This window comes from Hesperophylax consimilis, chromosome 16 (genome assembly GCF_061612785.1).
Source record: "Hesperophylax consimilis isolate HC1 chromosome 16, BYU_Hcon_1.0, whole genome shotgun sequence".
NCBI lineage: Eukaryota > Metazoa > Arthropoda > Insecta > Trichoptera > Limnephilidae > Hesperophylax > Hesperophylax consimilis.
The window spans coordinates 24,354,461-24,376,356 of record NC_142851.1 but is presented as its reverse complement, the minus strand read 5'-3'; the positions used below and the strand labels follow the sequence as shown (position 1 = coordinate 24,376,356).

The following is a 21,896-nucleotide window of genomic DNA, read 5'->3' as shown; positions in this document are numbered from 1 at the left end:
TAAATAACATTTTGGATAGAATCGTACGTCGGTAGGTACATACATGTAAATGTTTAAGTATTTATTTATTAACGGACTTACGTCCAATTTAAAAAATAATAATACGAAATTTTATAAAAACAATGTAAATGAAAGAGTAAAGAGTGGTATCTCAAAGCAAAGACAAAAGACAGACATAATCAAAGAAAAAAAATTAAGATATAAGTTAAATCAAGACTTCGCCAGAAGTCAAAATATTTATACACGGTGTCCGGAAACTCGTAGTACAAGCGGGAAACTGGAGAATCTACACCACATGGGGAACCCAAAAAAACATAAAGTTTTTTGATTTGAGCATTTTCAAAAAAAAAAAAAAACCAAAAAAAAATATTTTTCGGCTATTTTAGGGTTAAAGTTTTTTCTGGTGTTTAGGGTTGAATAACAGATGTTTTAACCCTGCAGAGCAGAAATATTTTATGATTACACCGGGTTAAATGAAGGGTGATTTCAAAATAATGCTTCAAATCCGAGTTTCTTCATTTGTTTCACTTTCAAATAGTTTTAATTAGTTGGGTACTTTGATCTTCAGTAATAATTTATAAGAACTTGATAAAAAAAAAAAAAAAATCAACTTTAAACTCGATTTACTCGATAACGAAAGTTCAAATAAAAAAAAAATATACTACAAAATCGACTCCAAATGTGATGTAGATTCACCAGTTTCCCGCTTGTACTACGAGTTTCCGGACACCCTGTATATGTAATATTTTCTCACTTGACTGATAGAAATCATAGACTAGCTTTAGACTTGTAAGTTTTTTCGTAAATTTACGACTTCTAGCCAATGGGCATATTGAATTTTCAAAATGCAATATGCCCAATGGCTAGAAGTCGTAAATTTACGAAAAAACTTACAAGTCTAAAGCTAGCCTTAGACTTTTACCGAAAAAATCAAGGTCTTGCTTGATTTGAGTTGACAAGTATAAGCATTTTAGACAGTGGTGAATTATAACCATAAATATAAACTGTATATCTATTAGAGCAAACAATAACGTGATCTAACTTTATTTAATAAAATAATATTAATCCAATTTTCTATTTCGGAAATAAGCATTTATATAATGATACATTAAACACACTGAATTAATAACCGTTGATCCTAAATATTGCAAAATATCACAAAGCATGATGATAACAACGCGTTTCGACAAAAGATCGAGCATCTTTATCGAGCGGAAAGCCGAAATGGTCAGCTCTGATCCTGTTTGTCGGAGTTCAAAAAATATAGGTATGTTTTCGACGTAAAAACTAAACTAATTACCATAACGCGATAGTCTAGGCACGAAAAGACCGTATCAGCAAGTGTTTTAATGTGCCGACACGGCCATACACAAAGGGGATTCCTGGAAAAGCAGTCCGGAGCTTCTGTAGGGACGTGTGTGGGGATACGGTAGGGTAGGGAGGAAGGGGTGGCAGTTTTTTGCGAAAGCCTTAAAATAGGGCGACCAGTAACCGCAGATTTTTGGCGTAGGTTTTATACAATTAAAAAAATCAGACATAATGCTACAACACCCCAAAGGCGTACATATTACATGTGTAACAGGAAGGAATGTTTAATGAACTTAATATTTTGAAAAATAAATACTAAAAACGGGTTAGGTAACAGACTAGAGCGATATTTTAACGCCCGAGTTTTCCGCTATTCAGGCGACTTCTCTGACCACCTATCGTAGAGAAAGATATTCAATATTTTTAATTGTTTTTGCGGTCACAAAGATGCTCTCAGAATCAGAAACTCTGGAAATGAATTTCATAATAAAAAATTATTAATGCTCTACGAAAATTATCAATGTTTTTTTGATGTTGATATTATGGCATCATTCATGAAATTAAACTCTCAACGACAGCCAATACCGAGAAACTTCACAATAAATATAATGTTTTTCATATGCTATGTAGGTATAGTACATATTTTTTTAATTACATAAACATGAACTCATGTGTGCTATGGCATACATTCCTTAAGATCCTACCCGAGGATTCGATATTAGAAAACAAATTCTTTACTGAATTATTATTACTAACCCGTACAATTTCCTTATAAACTTGCTTAATTCTTGCGAAATGTTGTTTTTATAAATTGTACCCTTTTACCAGATAATTTGTTTATTCTTTTTCATGAACATAGCATTTAATCTACCATAAACGTATTTCCGAAAGAATAACTACTTAGATTCAGAGAAATGATTTTTTTGAACGTGCTTCAAATCGTAACCGGAAAATAGTAAACAAATTACAGACAGATGAAATGAAAAAACATCAAGTTAAAGCAGGCTTCGCCACACTCAATAAATTATTTCAATAAAAAATTGAGGTCGATAAGAAAACCTGATAAACTTGTCGCTTTCCGCTTTCGTTTAAAATAAAAAGACCACTTGGTTTCAACTCAATAGAAAAAATATAACAAGAAACCATTCATGTCGTAGGAGATGATAAAAATGCATTAAAGGTGTATTTTTCTCAATCTAAGATAAGTTTTAATGTTAGCAAATATGCATAAATTATTAAAATAACCCAGACTTAACACCTTAAAAACCTATTTTGTGCTTATACCTACGACTTCCCACTTGGTTAACGCAATTGAAAATTTAAATTCATAATTTTCCGCCGCCCGAAATGCAAAAAGTGTTCTTTTATAGTAATTAAGGCGAATATAAAGTTTTTTTCTAAAAAATATTCGTAATAAGCGTGTCAGGCCCTATCCAAAATTTACCAAATCTTCTGATTGAAACATAGATTTCGTGAATCTTTCACAAGAATTTGGTCGCATGGTGGAGGGACGTCAAAAAAAGCCATAAAGATCTTGGCAGAAAAATAATAAGAAATGAAAGCTCAGCCAACATCTCTACAGCATTCAGACAAATGAATTATCGTCACCTCAGCCACAAATCACCTTAATGTTCTTCGTATGGCGGTGGAGGACGTTCATAAATTTGAAAGGGAAAAAATAAAAATAATAACACGTATAAACGACTCACCTCAGCTTTGGACGCCATTCTTCTCGGCGAAGCAGCCGACACTGTCCTGATAGGAGTCTATAAAAAACAACCCCTTTAATAATTTTTATTATTTACGTTAACAATTTATTTATTAGTCTTACTGCGGGAAATGTTAAAAGATTTACGGTGAAGCTATTTGCCGAATTTTCAGATTTTCATGAACTGTCAAGACAGATTTTGCAAATCAATAGCATAGTAACGAGATGTTTATTGATCTGTAACCAAGGTAATTAGAACGATTAAAACAGCTTCGTTGAATAACTATAGCCGATCTTTGTAAACTTTGAACTTGTGAAAGTTCAAAAGCACGAAGGTTAAGTAAAAAATATATAAGCCACGTAGTACCTAGTTACTATTCAGCGTCGCTTGGGTTTCGTCAGTATTTTTTTTGTTGAAGTACAATCTTTATTAAAACAAAAATTGGAACAAATAATAGTACGAAATCAGAGTCATCAAAGATAGTATTTAATATATAGTATGTAATATAAAAAACGCGTTAAGTAAAACTAGAAATATATTTGAATAAGTTTGAGAAGAATGAAGCATCTTGAGAAGATAATAATTTACCTATTAGCCAAACTAAACTATGTTCCAAGTAAAAAAATAACACGTATCATTTTTTAAAATGTGGACTTATTCGTCTTTAATGACGTTGAGTCTTATTGATTTACAGTTGAATTCAAATTTCAATGGTTTCACAGCTCCATTTCCCACAGTAAAAATGACATTGCAAGTTGAAAATAATTGCGTTGACCTAAAAAAACAAATACAGAAAAAAAGTTGTCCAAATTTCATAAGGCGAGAGTTTTTAGTGACCCAAATTTATTTATTTTATTTATTTATTTAACGCCCAGAGGGCTTTTACACGTGGGTGGTACAAATTTAATGGCAGTTTTGAAACATAAGAAAGAAAAGAAAGAAATAATAAAAATAAAATTACATAAGTATATGCGAGAAACAAAATTAAAAATAACAAGAACATAAATTAAAAAAATACAGCGATTTGACTGTACAAATGAACAAACTATAGTTAAAATAAAAAAATGGCATTCTCCTACTACTCCGAAGTAAAAATTGATAAGTCTACTTGCTACGTGAAAAGAGAAAAAAGCTTAATAATAAATTGAGAAAAAAAATAAAAGGTACAGGGGGTTCTTACTCTGGGTTTAGGTTCAAGTGGCGTCCTAGCCTTTACTGGAGTGGGCGGTGTGGCAACTGTAGGACTGCTGGTTTGTGACACTTTAGGCTTAATCGTTGTCGTAGTCCTCAGCGTCTTGGGAGGTGTTGCTCTAGCCCTTTCAACAGGCGACCCTTTCCCCCTTCCTTCTCCACTCGGACTATTCATGGAATTACCTCTCGGACCCATTACTCGCTCATCTGTTACAACTTTCCTAGTAGTTCCGTTCTTTGTTACGATTATATTGTTGTTCGCTTCTGATTGCTTAGCATGGCGCTGGCTGGGCAAGGCACCTCCCACATTGGGCAGTTTGTTGGAGATGGGGTCTAGGGTCAGCTGGTCAAAGCTGATGCCATCCGGGAATGTTACGTCGTCGAGGAACTCGTCATTGTTGAGGTTGTGGTCCCTGAAGATGCGCTCGGACTCGAAACGGTGAGTCTTTGAGAGGTTGGGCAGGTCGTGATTACTAGATCTCTGCAACAAAAGTTAAAAATAATTATATCAAAAGGGCACTAAAGCTACATTGTACAAAAATGGATTAAAATAGCATCTACAGTGGTAACCCCATCGAGTGCAAAGTAAGGTGTGTTGATCTGATGTGAAGGTGTTATTGGTCATCGTTTCAATGGATGATGAAATTATTATATTAATATTATTGAGTTGGGCAAATTACAAAAATATGTATGGAAAACTGGAGCCGAGTTTTGACTTAAAAGAGATGAGATTTTGAGGTCAGGCATTTTAGATAAGGGGTGATAGAAAATAGGGTGTATTTTTAAAGAGGAACAACCAAAATATATGTAAAGATCTCACTTCTGGACCACAGAAAGTACAATTCTGAGACACAAGCACGTGAGTTTTAGAAAAGTGAGAGCAAACATGGAAATGTTCAATACGCATTTGAATAGGAAAAGAAGTAGATTTTAATATATTTTGGAAAAAATCGGGTAATTGATGGAACAAATATATGGAAATATTTATATATGTTTTATGGTCCCTGTTCTCGCCCATTCTCGGCCAGTTTTAACCGTGATCAACCGTCAAGCACAAAAGAGTGACAGTTCAAACACGATGGAAATTACAACAAATTGACGCTGATCGTTTAATCTTAGTGCTGTTCAGAAACAAGTGAGATTAAACAATTAAGATTATTGCAACAAACAAAAACATTTTTCTATTTGTTCAATATATTCCACAAATCATACTAACAAGTTATAAACCACCATAATATATATATATATAATATATACCACCGTGATCTCAAAAAGCGAATGTAAGGACCTTGGAGTCTACGTAGACAGTAAACTTATATTTAATACGCACATTTCTTCAATCACTACCAGATCTTACAAAATGTTAGGTTTCGTACTGCGTCTGAGTAAATTATTTAAAAATCCACGTACGCTAGTAATGCTTTATTCCTCACTAGTCAGAAGTACACTGGAATATGCATCGCCTGTCTCGAATCCCAAATACACTTACTATGTCAATAATATAGAGCGCATACAAAATAAATTCATTAAGTACCTAGGTTATAAATACAACAATAATTATATCTGCACTCTCCAATCCCTGAAATCCAGGCGAACGGTAGCTGACATGACATTTCTCCATAAAATAATACACAACGAAATAGACTGCTCAGAACTTCTATCCCAAATAAATTTTAACACCCCATCTAAAAGAACTCGACACACCAACCTTTTTTACACAACTAGTAATAATACAAACGCTGCAGCCAATTCCCCTATTTCTCGCATCCTTCAAACATTCAACTCAATTCAGACAAGCACAAATACCGATATATTTTTTGATTCTCTCCCTCTATTTAAGAAAAACTTTTTTAGCACACTGAATTCGCCCACATAACACATACAACCACACACAGACACACATGCACACGTACACACACACAAACACTCACACACACCTCTCTCCTTCCCCAGCACACTAATTTAACTTAACTTAAAAATGTAACTTAACCGTAAAATGTACAATATACCTCATATGCATATATGTCAGCGACATGTCATTGGTACCAATTATTGTACTAACTTTTATAATTTTGTAACTATTGTCATCTATGTAATTATGTACTGTTTGTTTCTGCAATAAACAAAAATAAATAAAAATAAAAATAAATAACAAACTGTGGAAGCTTAATGTAATATCATATTAACCATTATATGATGTAAAATTAACTGAAACATGATATCGGCGTTTCACTTCCTGTTGACATTAAATTTTCCTGCGAGGAAATTAATGTTGGTTAATATTAGCACTAATATTACTAGCTGCCAATTAATTAAGCGATACATCAATAGAAGTGTATTGTGGACGTAAGTGTCAGAAGTAAGTTTAGTTTTTCCTTATTTTTGGAGAAATTTTGCAAACATTTCCAAAAAACGAGATTCTTTCTCCAACTGAAAATCAATTTCATTGGCCTGTCTGGGCTCTGCGAGTAATTTATAAAATTTCACTGTTTTTTGTATTTTCGAAAAAAAATCGATAATGAAGATATTTTTATGTTGACAAATACATTTTCTATAACAATTTGAAATGTGCCATGTTCGGTTTGGCGCCAAACAACATATATTGTATTATTCGTGAATTTGACGGTGTTGACGTCACGCCGGGCGACGTTGGTGACGGCCGTCTTAAGACACTGGCGTTTTATATGTCATAATGGCATTGTAGCCATTGGAACCGTTTCGGAATGTGCGGTTTTAGATCGTTTTCAAAATCAATAATTATAAACTAAATTATGTAAATACTAATCCTTTTTAGTACAATTATCAGAATCAGAAAAATAAACTTACGTTTATTTTAAACCTAAGTCTTCCACACATTTTAACGGTTTTCATAGTTTGTGACAATGCGCCTTCAGACATCAGAGGCGTTAATGCGTACCTATACAGGGCGTCCGGGGGTAAAGTACGCTAACTTTGGAAGGTGATTCTACATGATGGGAGAAATAAAAAGATAAGTATATATTTTTAGAAATTTTATTGTTTATTTTCCATAAAAAATATTTTTCCGTAGAAGAATATTTTCCATACAAACAATTAAACTTTTTAATCTAAAAACTACCTTCAAACATTAAAATTTCGAAAAAAGTTATATTTCTTTTTTACTTCTAAAATCATGTAGAATCAGTCCCAAAAAGTTAGCGCACTTTTCGCCCGGATACCTGTACAATATCACGTAGAAATGGATTCGACCACAGATTATAGAAGAACACAAGAAATGCTATGTGGGCGTGTTTCGTGATCCAAAAGTCTGGTCAATATGGTCTTAAATTTCCAATACGTAACTGTGTTTAATCATCATTATGAAATTTAAATGCGATGGCGATATACGATGTAAGGCAAATGAAAAAGAGGATTAAGATTTAGCGAATGCTAAATGATCTAGAACTTAAACGAATTGAGTCAGTGAAGAATTTGGTTTGTAATCAAATTCACATGGAAGGCATTTCTAGATTCTAGTGTGTATTATCTATTCAGTGGGTTCCACCACAAGTGAGAGGGGACCGGGTTCGGTAGTTTCCGTTGTTTGCCAGTCTTTCGCCGTTAGAGCGTAGGGGTATTTACCTCCAACTAAGTGGTACAATTTTTCGCTTTATGCCTCATCCAAGTAAAATAAAGCAATGCATTTTAGTGCTACAACAGTGCGGTCGTACGCAGTATTCGTTTAGTGTATCGTATCGAGTATTGTACTACATTCCTACCTCGCAAAGTACCTCGCGAGCGTATTAAGAAAGAACATGGATGACATTATCGAAGATATTAAGAGGGATATCGCAAAGATCACATCTGTTAAAGATTAAAGAATAAAACTGAGTTTGGAAAACAACCTAAAGAAACTAGAAGAACAAATTATAATAGAAAATTGTATCCTACAAAAAAAAATTATTGGTCTAAAAGAGCAAATTATAACAAACAATGAGCACTATAATGAGAAATTAGAGAGTTTCATGGTAAAAAATATAAAAACATATGCGCAAGCCACAACAACAATTAACAAAATCGATAAACAAATTCCACAAAAGCACGCTATCATAAAATTAACGACTAAAAACTTCAAGGCTGAAGAAATGAGAAAAAGAATCGAAAAAAACATAGATGTAACCAAAATGAAAGTTGGTGTCACTGAATTTAAAAAAAATGGTGATCAAAAAATCATAATCTCATGTGCAAAAAAAGAGACGTACAAAAATTGGCCACAAAAATAAATGAAACATTCGGTGAAGACATAAACGCTGAAGAAACAAAAAAGAGAAAACCAATAATGATCGTAAAAAGATTACAATCAAATTTGTCAGAGGATTAAATTGTCTTAGGCATAACTCAGCAAAATAAGGGGCTACAAAATTTCCGAAAGGATGATTTCAAACTGATAAAAGAAATCAAACTGAAAAAATTCGACCAACAAAAGACGTCCCAACAAGATATGTCAAACTACTTACTACAAACGTCAGGAGCCATCAGAAAAATACTAGTTAACATTGGAAAAATCAATATAAAATACCAAAGAGTCCCAATTGAAGATCTTAACCCCCTTACGCAGTGTTATCATTGCCTGAAGCATGGACACACAGCATTAAGATGACTGAACAAAACGCAACCTCCTACCTGCCCCCATTGTTCAAAAGATCACACCCTAGCAAAATGCACAGAAAGAAACAATAAACCAATCTGTTACAACTGTTCCTGCAATAATAGAAAATTCAAAGCAAACATATCGGACGATCACAGTGCTGATAGCTTCAACTGCACACACAGACAAAAAATGCTTCAAATCGCCAAAGAGAGAATAGAATATGAATAAAATTGCACACCTCCTTATTAGCGATAAAAAACACAAAGGCTCTCAACAGGTCCGTTCTCCATAAAATCTAACTCCAACAGTGAAACGAACAAAGGTAATTCACGGCTACTAATGAATTTCAATATTATTATTTCTTCGATATGAATGACTTTGTGGTAAATGCTATAGATAAAACCATATCAATAGATGAAAGAATATATACATCGGTGAACGAAAAAAACAACATATTAGCGATAAATTCCGAATTTATCCTAACCATATTTCATATGAATGTAAGGAGCATAGAACGGCATTTAGACGAACTCCTGGTAACAATAAAATTACTTAACAGACTAGACTGCATAATATTAACAGAGACGCATTCATCGAGCGATATAAATTATAATATTCCGGGTTATACACAGTGGCGTAGCTAGGTAACCAAGGGCCCTGGGGCAAATTAAAAAATGGGGCCCCACTGCTATGTAAACTGATTAGGTTTTATCAAATAAAAATATGAAATATACAAACACTTTAAAAATGCTAAGCTACTTAAGCTCTTTTTTGTGCAGGTAATAAACAGTAACAAGAACAAGTAACAACATAAATTACAATTAATACTTGGTGTAGGTTTGGCTAATAAAACGAAATAGAGAAGATTCAAGGGTTTATTATATAAAGGTCGGGCCTTCCAACTGACTAAATAACAATTATATTTACAATTTTTTCCTAGCTTTAGTTTTCGCAAAAGTATCAATGACTTCGTTTAAATCCAGGCTTGATGCGGTTTTGTTTTCAATTGCTATTAGCGATAAATGTCGGAGTCGAGTTTGGCCCATCTTATTTCTTAAATAATTTTTAATTTGCTAAATGACCTTTCAGCTGCTGCAGAAGTGACAGGAATTGTAAAGAATAATAACATTGCTGTAAATACTTCCGTTAGGTCGCATTCTAGCACTCCATATTTGCTCATTATTTCCTTACATAATTGGTGAACAGTTCATGCTTGAGTTAGTTGAGGTAAAACTAGATGGTAAATATTAATAAATTGAAGTGAAAAACTAGGGCCTATTATATCTGAATATTTTCTTTGGAATTTGTCACACTTTTGTAATAAAGTTGCTTCATCAACATGTAATAAAAACGTTGGTGTTAGAAAATCGAATATATGACAGACTGCACTCATACCAATAAAACGTGTATCTAATTGAGATATTACTGTGTCTAGTACATTATTGAAAATCTCAATTATAAATATTTTTTCTTGGTTTGGAAATCGGTGATCAGCAGCTAATTCATCAAAATGTTTTTTTAACTTTTCTTTACCTTTTTTCTTGAAAATGGGTATCAATACCATATTTTCTTGCAGTTTCACTAGCTTTGCACTTGGATAGTTCGAAATCATTTCTATAAATTTGCAACTTTGCTTTGGTCTCTGCTAAAACTTTACTCGCCTCGCCCAAATTGATGTCGCATTTTTGTAAAGTTTTGGATGCATAATTGATGTCGTTCAATACACTGTGCATGAATTTGCAAAGCAACACGAACTCGAAATTTAGCATTTTTGTTTTAATACTCTCTGCTTCACTACGCTCATCTTTAGTAGGACTATTTCTGATAATGCTTTGATAATATCCATATATTGACCCTACTGGACCATCTAGTCGGATTTAGTTTTTTTAGAGTGGGGTCCGATTCGCCAGTGAATTTTGACAGTAGATCCCAACGTTTGATGCTGTTTCCTGAATTTAGCTGAATTTATTCTCAACTGAGTTGTCATGATTAAAGTGGGGTTGCAAGTTGCAACCTGTCATATTTATTTTGAAAATGGGTGAAATTTCCAAAAGTTCAGTTCGATCGAGATTTCTGGTAAGGATTCGAGGCCCCCCTGAGCTTGAGGGCCCCGGGGCACTGCCCCGCGTAGCCCCTACGTAGCTACGCCGCTGGTTATACATACTATGCAAAAATACCCAAATTAATAAAAACAGCAGAATCGCAATATTTATTTCAAATAAATATGTTGTGACTTTTGACGGAGAAATCCAAATGCACAATGTAAACATTTTAAATATGGAAATCAGTTTCCAAAAGTACACCTTTAGCATATTCGCTATATATAGTACCCATGCCTCAATATTATCAACCTATGTAGATGAACTAAAACACATTCTTCTTGCGGACAGAAATAAGAAAACCATCATTGTCGGAGACATTAACCTCAATATCGCAAACGATTACTCATCCTATGACAAAGATAATTATCTGAATATGATGGCAGAATTAAATTATATTTCGTGTATTAATTCATTTACGAGAATTATCCCAGGTCAACGACCTTCGTGCATAGATCATGTGTTCACAAATATTCAAGATATAAAAAACATAGTATCTGCAGTCATACAAACGACAATCACAGATCATTTCGGGTGCATTTTTACGTACAATTACGATAAAAAATGTTTACCAATACAAACTCTAACTCCGGAGATAGACAACGGCCGACGCAAAACGCTCAACATAAATGCCCTAATACATAATCTAGATGAAGAGAAATGGCACGACATCTACAATTGTAATGACAGGAATAAATGCTTCGAACTATTTGAAAAAAAATTACCAACGCACGTAAGTACTGCACAATTCATTGATTCCAGAAAAAAATCATCAAAATTTAAACCGGTTAAGCCATGGATAATTTTTGGATTAATTGTATCAATCATACACAAAGAAGCACTATACAAAAAATTATTCGACAACCTACAAATGAAACACTAAAGAATCACCTAAAAGCATACAAAAACAAACTTATTTATTTAATAAAAAACACAAAAGAAAACTATTTTCGGCAAAAATTGGAAGCAACGGAGAACGATGCAAAAAAAGTCTGGCATATTGTAAATGAAATCATAGACAAGAAAAAACATTAAAAAAATGAAATACATAGCATCACACATAATAATATCACAATACGATGCAAAGAAAATCCTTTAGATGCCGCTGACATATTCAACAACTTCTTTGCAAATGTAGGCAAAAACCTTGCAAATCAAATTCAAAAAGTACCGTCCAATGACGTACAGAACCTTAACATTAATATCTCAAACAAAATTGACATGTTTCACCTTACTTCAGCACAGGAAATCAAGCAAATCATTTGAAGCATGAAGGGAAGATCAGCACCAAGTTTCGATGGAATTACTGTCGAAACACTAAAAATTATCAAAAAACATATCTCAAAACCCTTAACACATTTAATCAACATAAGTCTCGAAAGCGGAATATTCCCAACTGTATATAGACAAACCATCATCACTCCAATTCATAAATCTGGCAACCCAGAAGAAGTCTCAAATTATCGTCCAATATCGCTGATCTCAAACATTGCGAAAATCTTTGAAAAAATTATCAAAAAACGATTGACTGAATTTATTGATAAAAATGACGTAATTCACGGCAACCAATATGGATTTATGAAAAATAGAAGTACCCAAGATGCAATTGCCAAATTATCGAACATAATCCAGGACACATTAGACAAATCTTTGAAATGCCTCGGAATCTTCATATATCTTAAAAAAGCTTTCGATAGTATTTCTCATGATAAACTTATTGAAAAATTGAATTGTGTTGGGATAAACGATAAAGCTCTAAAATGGATAAAAAGCTATTTATTTGAACGATGACAAGTAGTCAAGATAAACAACTCACTTAGTCTACCACTAACAAGTAATTTCGGGATACCGCAAGGCACAGTCCTAGGCCCCCTACTATTTATAATTTATGTCAACGATATTTTCAAACTACCACTTAACGCAAAACATAATATCCTATGTCAACGACACCTATCATAGTGAATGGGATCGACTGGAATATAGTAAACGAACAAGCAAATAATAGCATGAACACATTGAAACAATGGTTTGATACAAATCTTCTCTCATTGAACACTAACAAGACATACTATATACATTTCTCAATTAACAAACTACAAACACTCCCTAACACTAAAATAATTATTCACAACAGCAAATGTAATAAAAACATATTTATCCAAGGCTGTTCAATATTGAACTCAGTATCAGAAATTAAATATCTCGGAGTGATAATAGAACAGCATATGAAGTGGAAAAGACATATCTGTGAATTGGTTAAGCGTATCAGAAAGTGTGTATACACATTCATAAGATTAAGAAATATTTTAAAAAGAAATAACCTAAAAAGAGTATACTACGCACTAATCCAGTCGTTAATTCAATAAGGAATTATTGGATGGGGGGGGGGGGAGGGGGTCATACAATAAGATTCTAACCCCGATCAAAGTGGTCCATAAGCTAATCCTTAAAGTAATCCTCAAGAAACCCTCCACGTATCCAACAGAAACGCTATTTACAGATTTCGGGGTGCCCCGAGTAGAAGATATATTCAAGAAAAATGCAATTATACAAATTTATAAAGATAATATAACTAAAAAATTTGAAACCCACTTATCTAAAAGATATCAATACAATATCAAAATTCCAAAATGTAATACCAAACAAATGCAAAATAACTATAAATATTTAGGAATAAAGTATTTCAACAACCTTCCGATTGAAATAAAGAAATTTAAGGATATTAACATACTTAAACTAAAACTGAAGTTACTCTTTCAGAAATAATTAACTAAATAATTGCCTGTTTTTCCCTTCATTGATATTCATTGATATTTATTATCAGTCTATACTCATCTCCACTGTATTTAGATTTTGTCTCTTTATATATTGTTCCTATCATATATATATTTAATTATAGCATAATGATATTCTATTTTTCTTATAATTGGTGTAACTCTCTCACCAAGCGCAAAAACCAGTTTCTTCATTGGTGAGATTGCGTACATAAATATATTTTATAATGTAAATATATTTTTTATGTACTCATATTATATTCTGTACCCATTTATATATAATAAATAAAAAAAAAATAATAAAAAAATGCAAAAGAATCAAAAGAAGTCAATAAATTATTGTTAACAACAAATTTATACATTTTTATCCTAGATTTGGACGATATTGACAGATTATTTATTTTTATGTTACAAATTATGTCATTTTATGTTACATATAATATTTTCTGTTTCCAGTACTTTGTTAACTTGAATTTTTTTATTATTCTCATTGTAATTTCTCAAAAAGTTATACTTCATAGTACGTAAAAGCTTCCTAGGCATTTAAAATAAGATAAATAAATAAACAAATTCAATTGCAATGCCAGGAGCCAATCCGATTAAATTCAATCATTTTACTCAATAAAGATACGTAAGGAAAACAATAAGGAATCTGCCAATAAACGAGCTTTAAACCTTAGGTAAATTGGCGACATCAGTTTCCATTCATAGCGGTATATTACGAATAAAGCTTCTTGTAACTATCTGTTCAGCGTATTTAGATAATCTACAACATAATATGTATTTATTATCAAGAAGGTTAAATCGATTAATTTTAAAAAGTCGGAAAACAATATTTACAGTAAAGTTGAACATCACACGAACTAAAAAAATGTGTTGTTTTAATTTAAATAACCTGTTTAATCTCCACAACCTCCTTCCTCACATAATCCCCATCTGGGTGCGCAGTTGTGGTCTGCACCCTTTGTGCCCCATTTTGTTGGGGCCGGGGCGCAGGCCGGGAACCCTGGGGCCGAGCTGCCCCGGGGGGTGCCGGGGGCCCCAGGGGCTGCAGCGGGTGGCTCTTGTCTATGCCGGCCCTTGTACGGCGTTCTTCGAACATCTGCCGGACCTGGAGAAAATGAAAAATATCAATGGAAAATGTTAACATATATTGTACAATCAAGAGAAGGAATAACGGGGTTAGTTTCATAAAAAAATGTTTTTAACAAAGGCCATTAAAATAACAACCTACCTAACCTAACCTCACTAAACTGAACCACATTTTTTCTCAAAAGGAATGGCACATACATTATCTAGTACGCAATTAGTTTTGTCATTGGGTTTTTGTATTTGTACATATTATATATATGCCCCAGCCACTTTGAAAGAACATTGCGTATTAAAAAAGAAAATGGAGGTATGAAAGCGTTTTTTTGTCGAAATTTGAAAATTTATAGCGAGAACTGCGCATCATAAGACGGTTTTTCATTTATTTATTTTTCCTTAAACTTTTCTTAATTTTTTTTGTACATACTATTTATTTAACGATATTGTGCACTTTCTCTTATTTTTCCAAAAAAGATAATTTTTTTATACAGAGTGTACAAGGGTAAAGTGCACAAACTTCGGGAGGTGATTCTAAATGATGGTAGAAGTAAAAAAGAAACATAACTTTTTTCAGGTAAACATGTTGAATTGTTTGTATGGGAAAATAAATACTGTCTCGTGGAAAAATTGTTTTGAAATCCCATTATTTTTTTTTCATACAAAATATATTTTTACTTCAACCATCATGCAGAATAAATATTTATAGTAAATATATTTTTCCTTAAAATTAATGTATTTTTTTTTAAAGTTTTATTTATTTATCTGGTGCTGTGTTCATCTTTGAGAAATAGTTAGGTGCAGGCGAGTTTGCCAATTAATGTTTTACATTGTCTTGTCAAGTAATTACTGTCTGTGTTTGTGGTTACTCTTTAATAACGAAAAAATGATAAACAGCGTTTTTTTTGTTATGAGCTACGGAGCTTTGAAATATGAAACAGTAAGAACGTAAGACAATACACCATACTGTTTGTTCCACAATGAATATTTTATTTATTTAGTTATTTTTTTATTGATACATAATTTAGAGAGTACATGTGGTTTTTGTGATATTTCACCCTCCATGCTAGGGATGACCCTGTGTTATGGCGGGTGAATTTAACAGTTTGCGGACATAGAATCTATACATTACTATAATATAAACAAAGATTTATAGCTAGTTTGAATAAATAAATGAATATTAAATTGGTTCTTAAACTTTCAATGACAAAAACAATTACTTGTCTCTTTAAATCTACTGACTAGTATTAGAAATTAAGGTAGGTACTTACACAGAGAAAAAAGTATTGCAAATTTATTAAAAATCTGTCAAATTATTGGTTATCTGGTTAAAAACGAGATTGCAGGCCGTTTCCTAGTAAAATTTTAGTTAATTCTTAATATGTCTGAACACTGTATCTCATCCCTGAATGTAAACATCATAAAAGCATTCTCGTTGACATTAACATATCTCTGGAAACTCCTATGGTGGACAACAAACGAACAATAAATCTTTTTAGGAAAGCTAACTTTGAAACAATAAATAACGTCCTCAGTAGTATTGATTGGGATGCAGAATTTTTAAACCTATCAACCAATACTGCTATTGACCGCTTTTATGCAATTTTATATGAAATCATTCGATTAAACGTCCCGTCAAAAGAAGTTCATATTAATAATTCTTATCCCTATTGGTTTAGTCCAGCCCTAATAAAACTGACTAAGGAAAAATATAAAGTGTTTAAAATGTGGAAAAGGTGGTCCAATCCTTTAGACCAGTGCTCCGCAACCGGTGTGCCGTGGCACACTGGTGTGCCGTGAGCCGGACACAGGTGTGCCGCGGTCAAATTCAATGTATTTGACATTTTACAATATTTCATTATGTATTTAATACACAATGACAAAATATTTTAACAACCGATATTAAAAATAAAGCACAGTTGATAGCTATTGTACTTTTCGTTGACGAGGACTTTATTTAAGAACATTATTTATTTTGTAAGGAGGTTCCAGAGCGAACTACCGGTGAAGAATTTTTTCAAGTAACCGATGATTTCTTCAAAATATATAATATTAAATGGAGCAATTGCATTGCTGTTTGCACGGATGGCGCTGCGGCAATGACAGGTAGTAAAAAGGGTTTTGTCTCTTGTGTAAAACAAAAAAATCCAACGTTACAATTTACACACTGCTGCATACATCGAGAATCATCGATGGTCAAAAATTTACCTCAGGAACTTTTGAACACGATGAATGAATGCATTAAAATCTTAAACATAATTAAATCAAAAGCCCCAAACTCGCGAATCTTTGGAATACTCTGTTCAAAAATGGGAGCCGAATATGAATCCTTATTGTTTTATACTGAAATGCGTTGGATATCCCGAGGCAAAGTTTTGGCTAGATTGTTTGAGCTTCGTCACGAGGTGCGTGAGTTTATTTTAAATCATAATATGCCCGAACTATATCAGCACCTAGATGATAATTACTGGATAGCCAAACTGGCTGATATATTCGAGCATTTGAATGAACTTAATGACGAACTTTGGCAGAAAGAGTTGCAAAAAGGATGTTTGGAAATGTACCAAAGGATCAACCCTAGTACAATTGAAAACAAACAATTAACTGTGGATCTGGCCCAACAACATTTAAGTATACTTCAGCAGAAATTTGGTCTGTATTTTTATTCCATTAATACGGAACAATACGATTGGATTCGAAATCCTTTTGCAACCAATGCAATAAATTCTACGGAAGCACTGCCTCTGCAAATTCGAGTGAAATTTACAGATTTAAATAATGACATGACATCACATGACATGACTTCACTTCTCCGAAGATCAATTAGATGTTTTCTGGATTTACATTAAAAAAAAATATCCTCACATTTCCGTCAAAGCATTCTTAACACTACTTCCATTTTCAACGACATATTATGTGAGCAAAGTTTTTCAACGCTTATATTAATTAAAAATAATAAGCGGTCATGCTTAAAAGGTCTTTTTTTAATTTTTTTTTATTTATTCAAAAAAACAGTTTTTAACATAAAAAAACGTACTCTGCACATCTCACTAGGGCATTCCTGTATCAAGATGTGCAGCTTTACAATTATATCATTTAAAACAATACATATATGTAAACTTAATATAGTAATAACATTAACATTAGTCTTGACCAACAACTTCGGGTTGCGCTGTCAAAAATCAAGCCGAATATAAAACGTTTGTGTTCATTGAAACAAGCGCAGGTTAATTTAACAATTAATCGCTCATTAATTTATTATTATTTTATAATAATTATTAAGATTGCGTGAAAATAAATATGTTATATTTGGTTCCATGATAACTCAACACAGTGAAAATTCAACACACCTTTAAAAAGTGATATAAAGTCATTAGAAACGATGAAAAAAATAATTTAAACCTAACCTAACCTACTTAACCCAGTTATTAAAGTTTTTGTTTCATCACTTTCGATGACTTTATATTTCTTTTTAAAGATGTAATGAATTATCATTGTGATGATTAATCCTATTTATATCTATGTATGTATCCTATTCAAATAAAAAAACAAGAAGTTATTGTAAAATTTGTGCATCAATTTAATATCTATGTATTTTAGCTTTTGGTGTGCCGCGGAATTCTAGGAAGAAATTTGGTGTGTCGTAGGCGAGAAAAGGTTGCGGAGCACTGCTTTAGACTACCGTGAATTCTGTATCCTTCGATCAAGGCAAAAGAAATTGTCTAGAGAATGTCTTAAACAATTTGTAACAAACGCTGAACTTAATATATCTCGTGACCCTAAAAACTTTTAGTCTAATGTTAAAGGAAAAAGAAATAATTCTGGTTTACCTCATGTTATGATACTGGGCGAAGTGACTGCTGAAAATCCTTTCGCAATATGTAACCTGTTCTCACAGCATTTTGTCTCCACCTTTAATTACAACACTATTTCCGATGTACACTCTACCAACTATCATTTTGACAATCAAGTTAATATCTCCTCGGTATCAGTTTCAAAACAAAAAATAGAAAAAATAATCGATACTATTTCTAGCTCACTGGGTGCGGGTAGTGATAAAATTCCGGCTTTCTTTATCAAAATGTGTAGCAAGGTAATCTCGAAGCCCCTATTATTGCTCTTTCAATCCTCATTGAAAGAAGGTATCTTTCCTGATCGTTGGAAGAGTGCTCTCATCACACCTGTTTTTAAGTCTGGGGTTAAAAATGATGTCCAGAACTATCGACCGATATCTAAATTACCAATCTTTAGTAAAATTTTTGAAAAAATTGTTCATGAACAACTATATAACTGCATCGAGTCTGTAATACTCGTGAGCCAACATGGCTTTATGAAAAAAAGATCGGTTGTATCTAATCTTGCCATTTTCATTGAAAATATTACTAAATCAATGGATGATCAAATCCAAGTTGACGTAATCTATACAGACTTCTCAAAAGCGTTTGATAAAATTGACCACAGTCTTCTTTTGTCCAAATTACTAGCTTTGGGAATTCATGGGGATTTATATAGATGGTTAGTCTCCTATCTTAATGGGCGCACTCAGGGAGTAACAATAAATGGCTTCATCTCTGAGATTGTAAATATACCCTCAGGTGTGCCCCAAGGATCTCACCTGGGACCGTTACTGTTTACAATTTTCATCAACGACATTATAAAATGCTTTAATTATGCAAATGTTCTACTTTTCGCTGATGATATGAAAATATTCCTGCCTATTCATTCTATAATTGACTGCTTTAAACTACAAGAAGATCTGTATAGGCTTAATGATTATTGTATCCGCAATCGTCTCAACATGAACACTTCTAAATGTTATGTAATTACCTTCACTAGAAATAAAATTAAATTTGACCATAATTATCATATAGCTGGCCAACTACTCAAAAAAGTTACACAAATTCGTGATCTAGGTGTTATACTTGACAGTAAACTTACATTTGAGGCTCATATTGATATGATTGTTAAGAAAGCCCTTAGAATGCTAGGATTCTTATTCCGTATTGGAAAAGAATTTAATAATATCATAACACTTAAAATATTGTATTTTTCTTATGTTCGCAGTCATCTTGAATTCGCGTCTCCCATATGGAATCCTCAATATAAAATTTACATAAATCGCATTGAAGCCATCCAAAGAAAATTTGTCCACCATTTAAATTTCAAATTAAATTCAAACCTTGACGTTAACAGCTCGATGGACCTTTATGGACTTAAGCCATTAAAAACTAGAAGAGACTCCGCAGATATAATATATCTCCATAAAATTATCAATGGCTTTATTGATTGTTCTCCCCTTCTGTCTGAAATTAATTTTAGAGTCCCGAGCGTTAGAACTAGAGAAAAATCACTTTTTCATCTCCATAAATGTTCTACTAATATCAGACAAAATGCGTTTATATTCAGAGCCTGTAGTATATTTAATAAGAATTTTAATGATATGGACATATTCACAAGTAATTTAGGAACCTTTAAAAGATATGTAATAACTAACATTAAATAATTTTAAATATTCTACTGGAAGTTATCATGTTATTGCTTTGAATCCTTTCCAGTTACTTACCTTCCAATTTATACTCATGAGTTCAATTTAGTTGTAGGTATACATTTATTATATTGTTATTATTGCTATTGTGTAGTGCTTTTATTGATTGCTGCTGTGTTGAAATTTTACAATACATTATGTTTTGAATTTTAGCTGGTTATTAATATATCAGTTAAATTTAAATTTTTGAAATTTAGCTGGTTATTAGTATATCAGTTAACTTTAAATTTTTATTTATTTGTGTTCCTAGATCTGTTATTATTTTTTATTTATTATTTACAATATTGTATTTTTTGTAAATCTCTCAGGCCACGGGTACAGAACCCTTAGTTTTTTTTAATATTCTTTATTATTATTATAATTTTAAGTGAAAATCTGTTATTGGATTTTATCTTTATTATTTAGTTTATTCTTATATTTGTAAACAATCTGTTGATTTTCCCAAATAAATAAAATAAAATAAAAACACTTGTTAGCACCTAAATTTACATTGATAATATGCAGGGTGTTTGGGTGTAAAGTGCGCTAACTTCGGGAGGTGATCCAACATTATGGTAGGCGTAAAGAAGAAAAAAAAACTTTTATAGAATTTCTAGTGAATATTTTTCAAAACAAAATATTTTTCTATAGAAGATTAACTATTTTCCCATACAAACAATTCAAGGTTTTTACCTAAAAATTACAAAAACAGATTTTATTTCGAAAAAAGTTTAGCTTCTTTTTTACTTGTACTATCATGTAGAATCAACCCCCGAAGTTAATTTCCCCAGACAGCCTACTACACACATATATATATATATATATATATACTGGACACCCTACTATATAATGACGAAATGAAAAAAAATATTAGGATTTTTATGAACACGTGTTTCGATATCGTGATAATATATTTGTATTTTACTAAAAATATATAAGGAAACATATTATATACATATTACATTTGCAGCTGGAAAACCGTTCGTACCAGCGACAAGAATTTTCTCCCGCCGACAAACAGTTCATGCGCTGCTGGCATTGGAATTTCACCCTACCTGGAATTTTTTATATGCGATTTAAACCTGGAAGCCATGAGAAATTGCATACATTTTTATAACGGAATCGCTTGCACTCGAAACACTTTACATAACAATTAATTTTTTATCCCATTTTCGATTTCCTTCAAAAACGGATCTGGTGCTCCAAAGGGCCTGCAATCCCGTTTTTAATCGGATTACGAATAATTTGAAGAGATTCTTAGTTAATTAGCAATACTCATTTTTCATGTAGAAAAATAAGCAAACATGCTAATAATTTGAATTGCAGTAATGCCAAAAAATATATTTACCACAGCATAATTAATTCTTAAAATGTGAATTTAGTCGCTTTAGTTAGCGTTTGTGCTAGGTCAGGTTGGTAGCAAGGCAGAACAAGTCGACATCTCTAATGAATTATTAATAACGGATCTGACGGAGATAAATTCACAGACAAGCGAGAGGAATACGGCTGTAAAAGTTCTGGCGTTTGGGAGCTCAGGGTCACGTAAATAATATAGCTGGTATATCATTGTGATCGTTCGGATAATTAGAGTCTTGA

The 21,896-nt window shown here is 32.5% G+C and overlaps 1 protein-coding gene across 1 annotated transcript in view; it reads right to left on the bottom strand.

Moving 5' to 3' along the window:
* The window catches only part of LOC149416910 (uncharacterized), a 256,816-nt gene that overhangs the window by 15,384 nt on the left and 219,536 nt on the right, over nucleotides 1–21,896 (bottom strand). The window contains exons 3-5 of the mRNA XM_089641045.1: nucleotides 14,586–14,801; nucleotides 4,198–4,689; nucleotides 3,018–3,074 (exon numbers count right to left, since the gene is read on the bottom strand). Coding sequence (XP_089497171.1) covers nucleotides 3,018–3,074; nucleotides 4,198–4,689; nucleotides 14,586–14,801 — 765 coding nt within the window. The remainder of the gene's footprint in view (nucleotides 1–3,017; nucleotides 3,075–4,197; nucleotides 4,690–14,585; nucleotides 14,802–21,896) is intronic.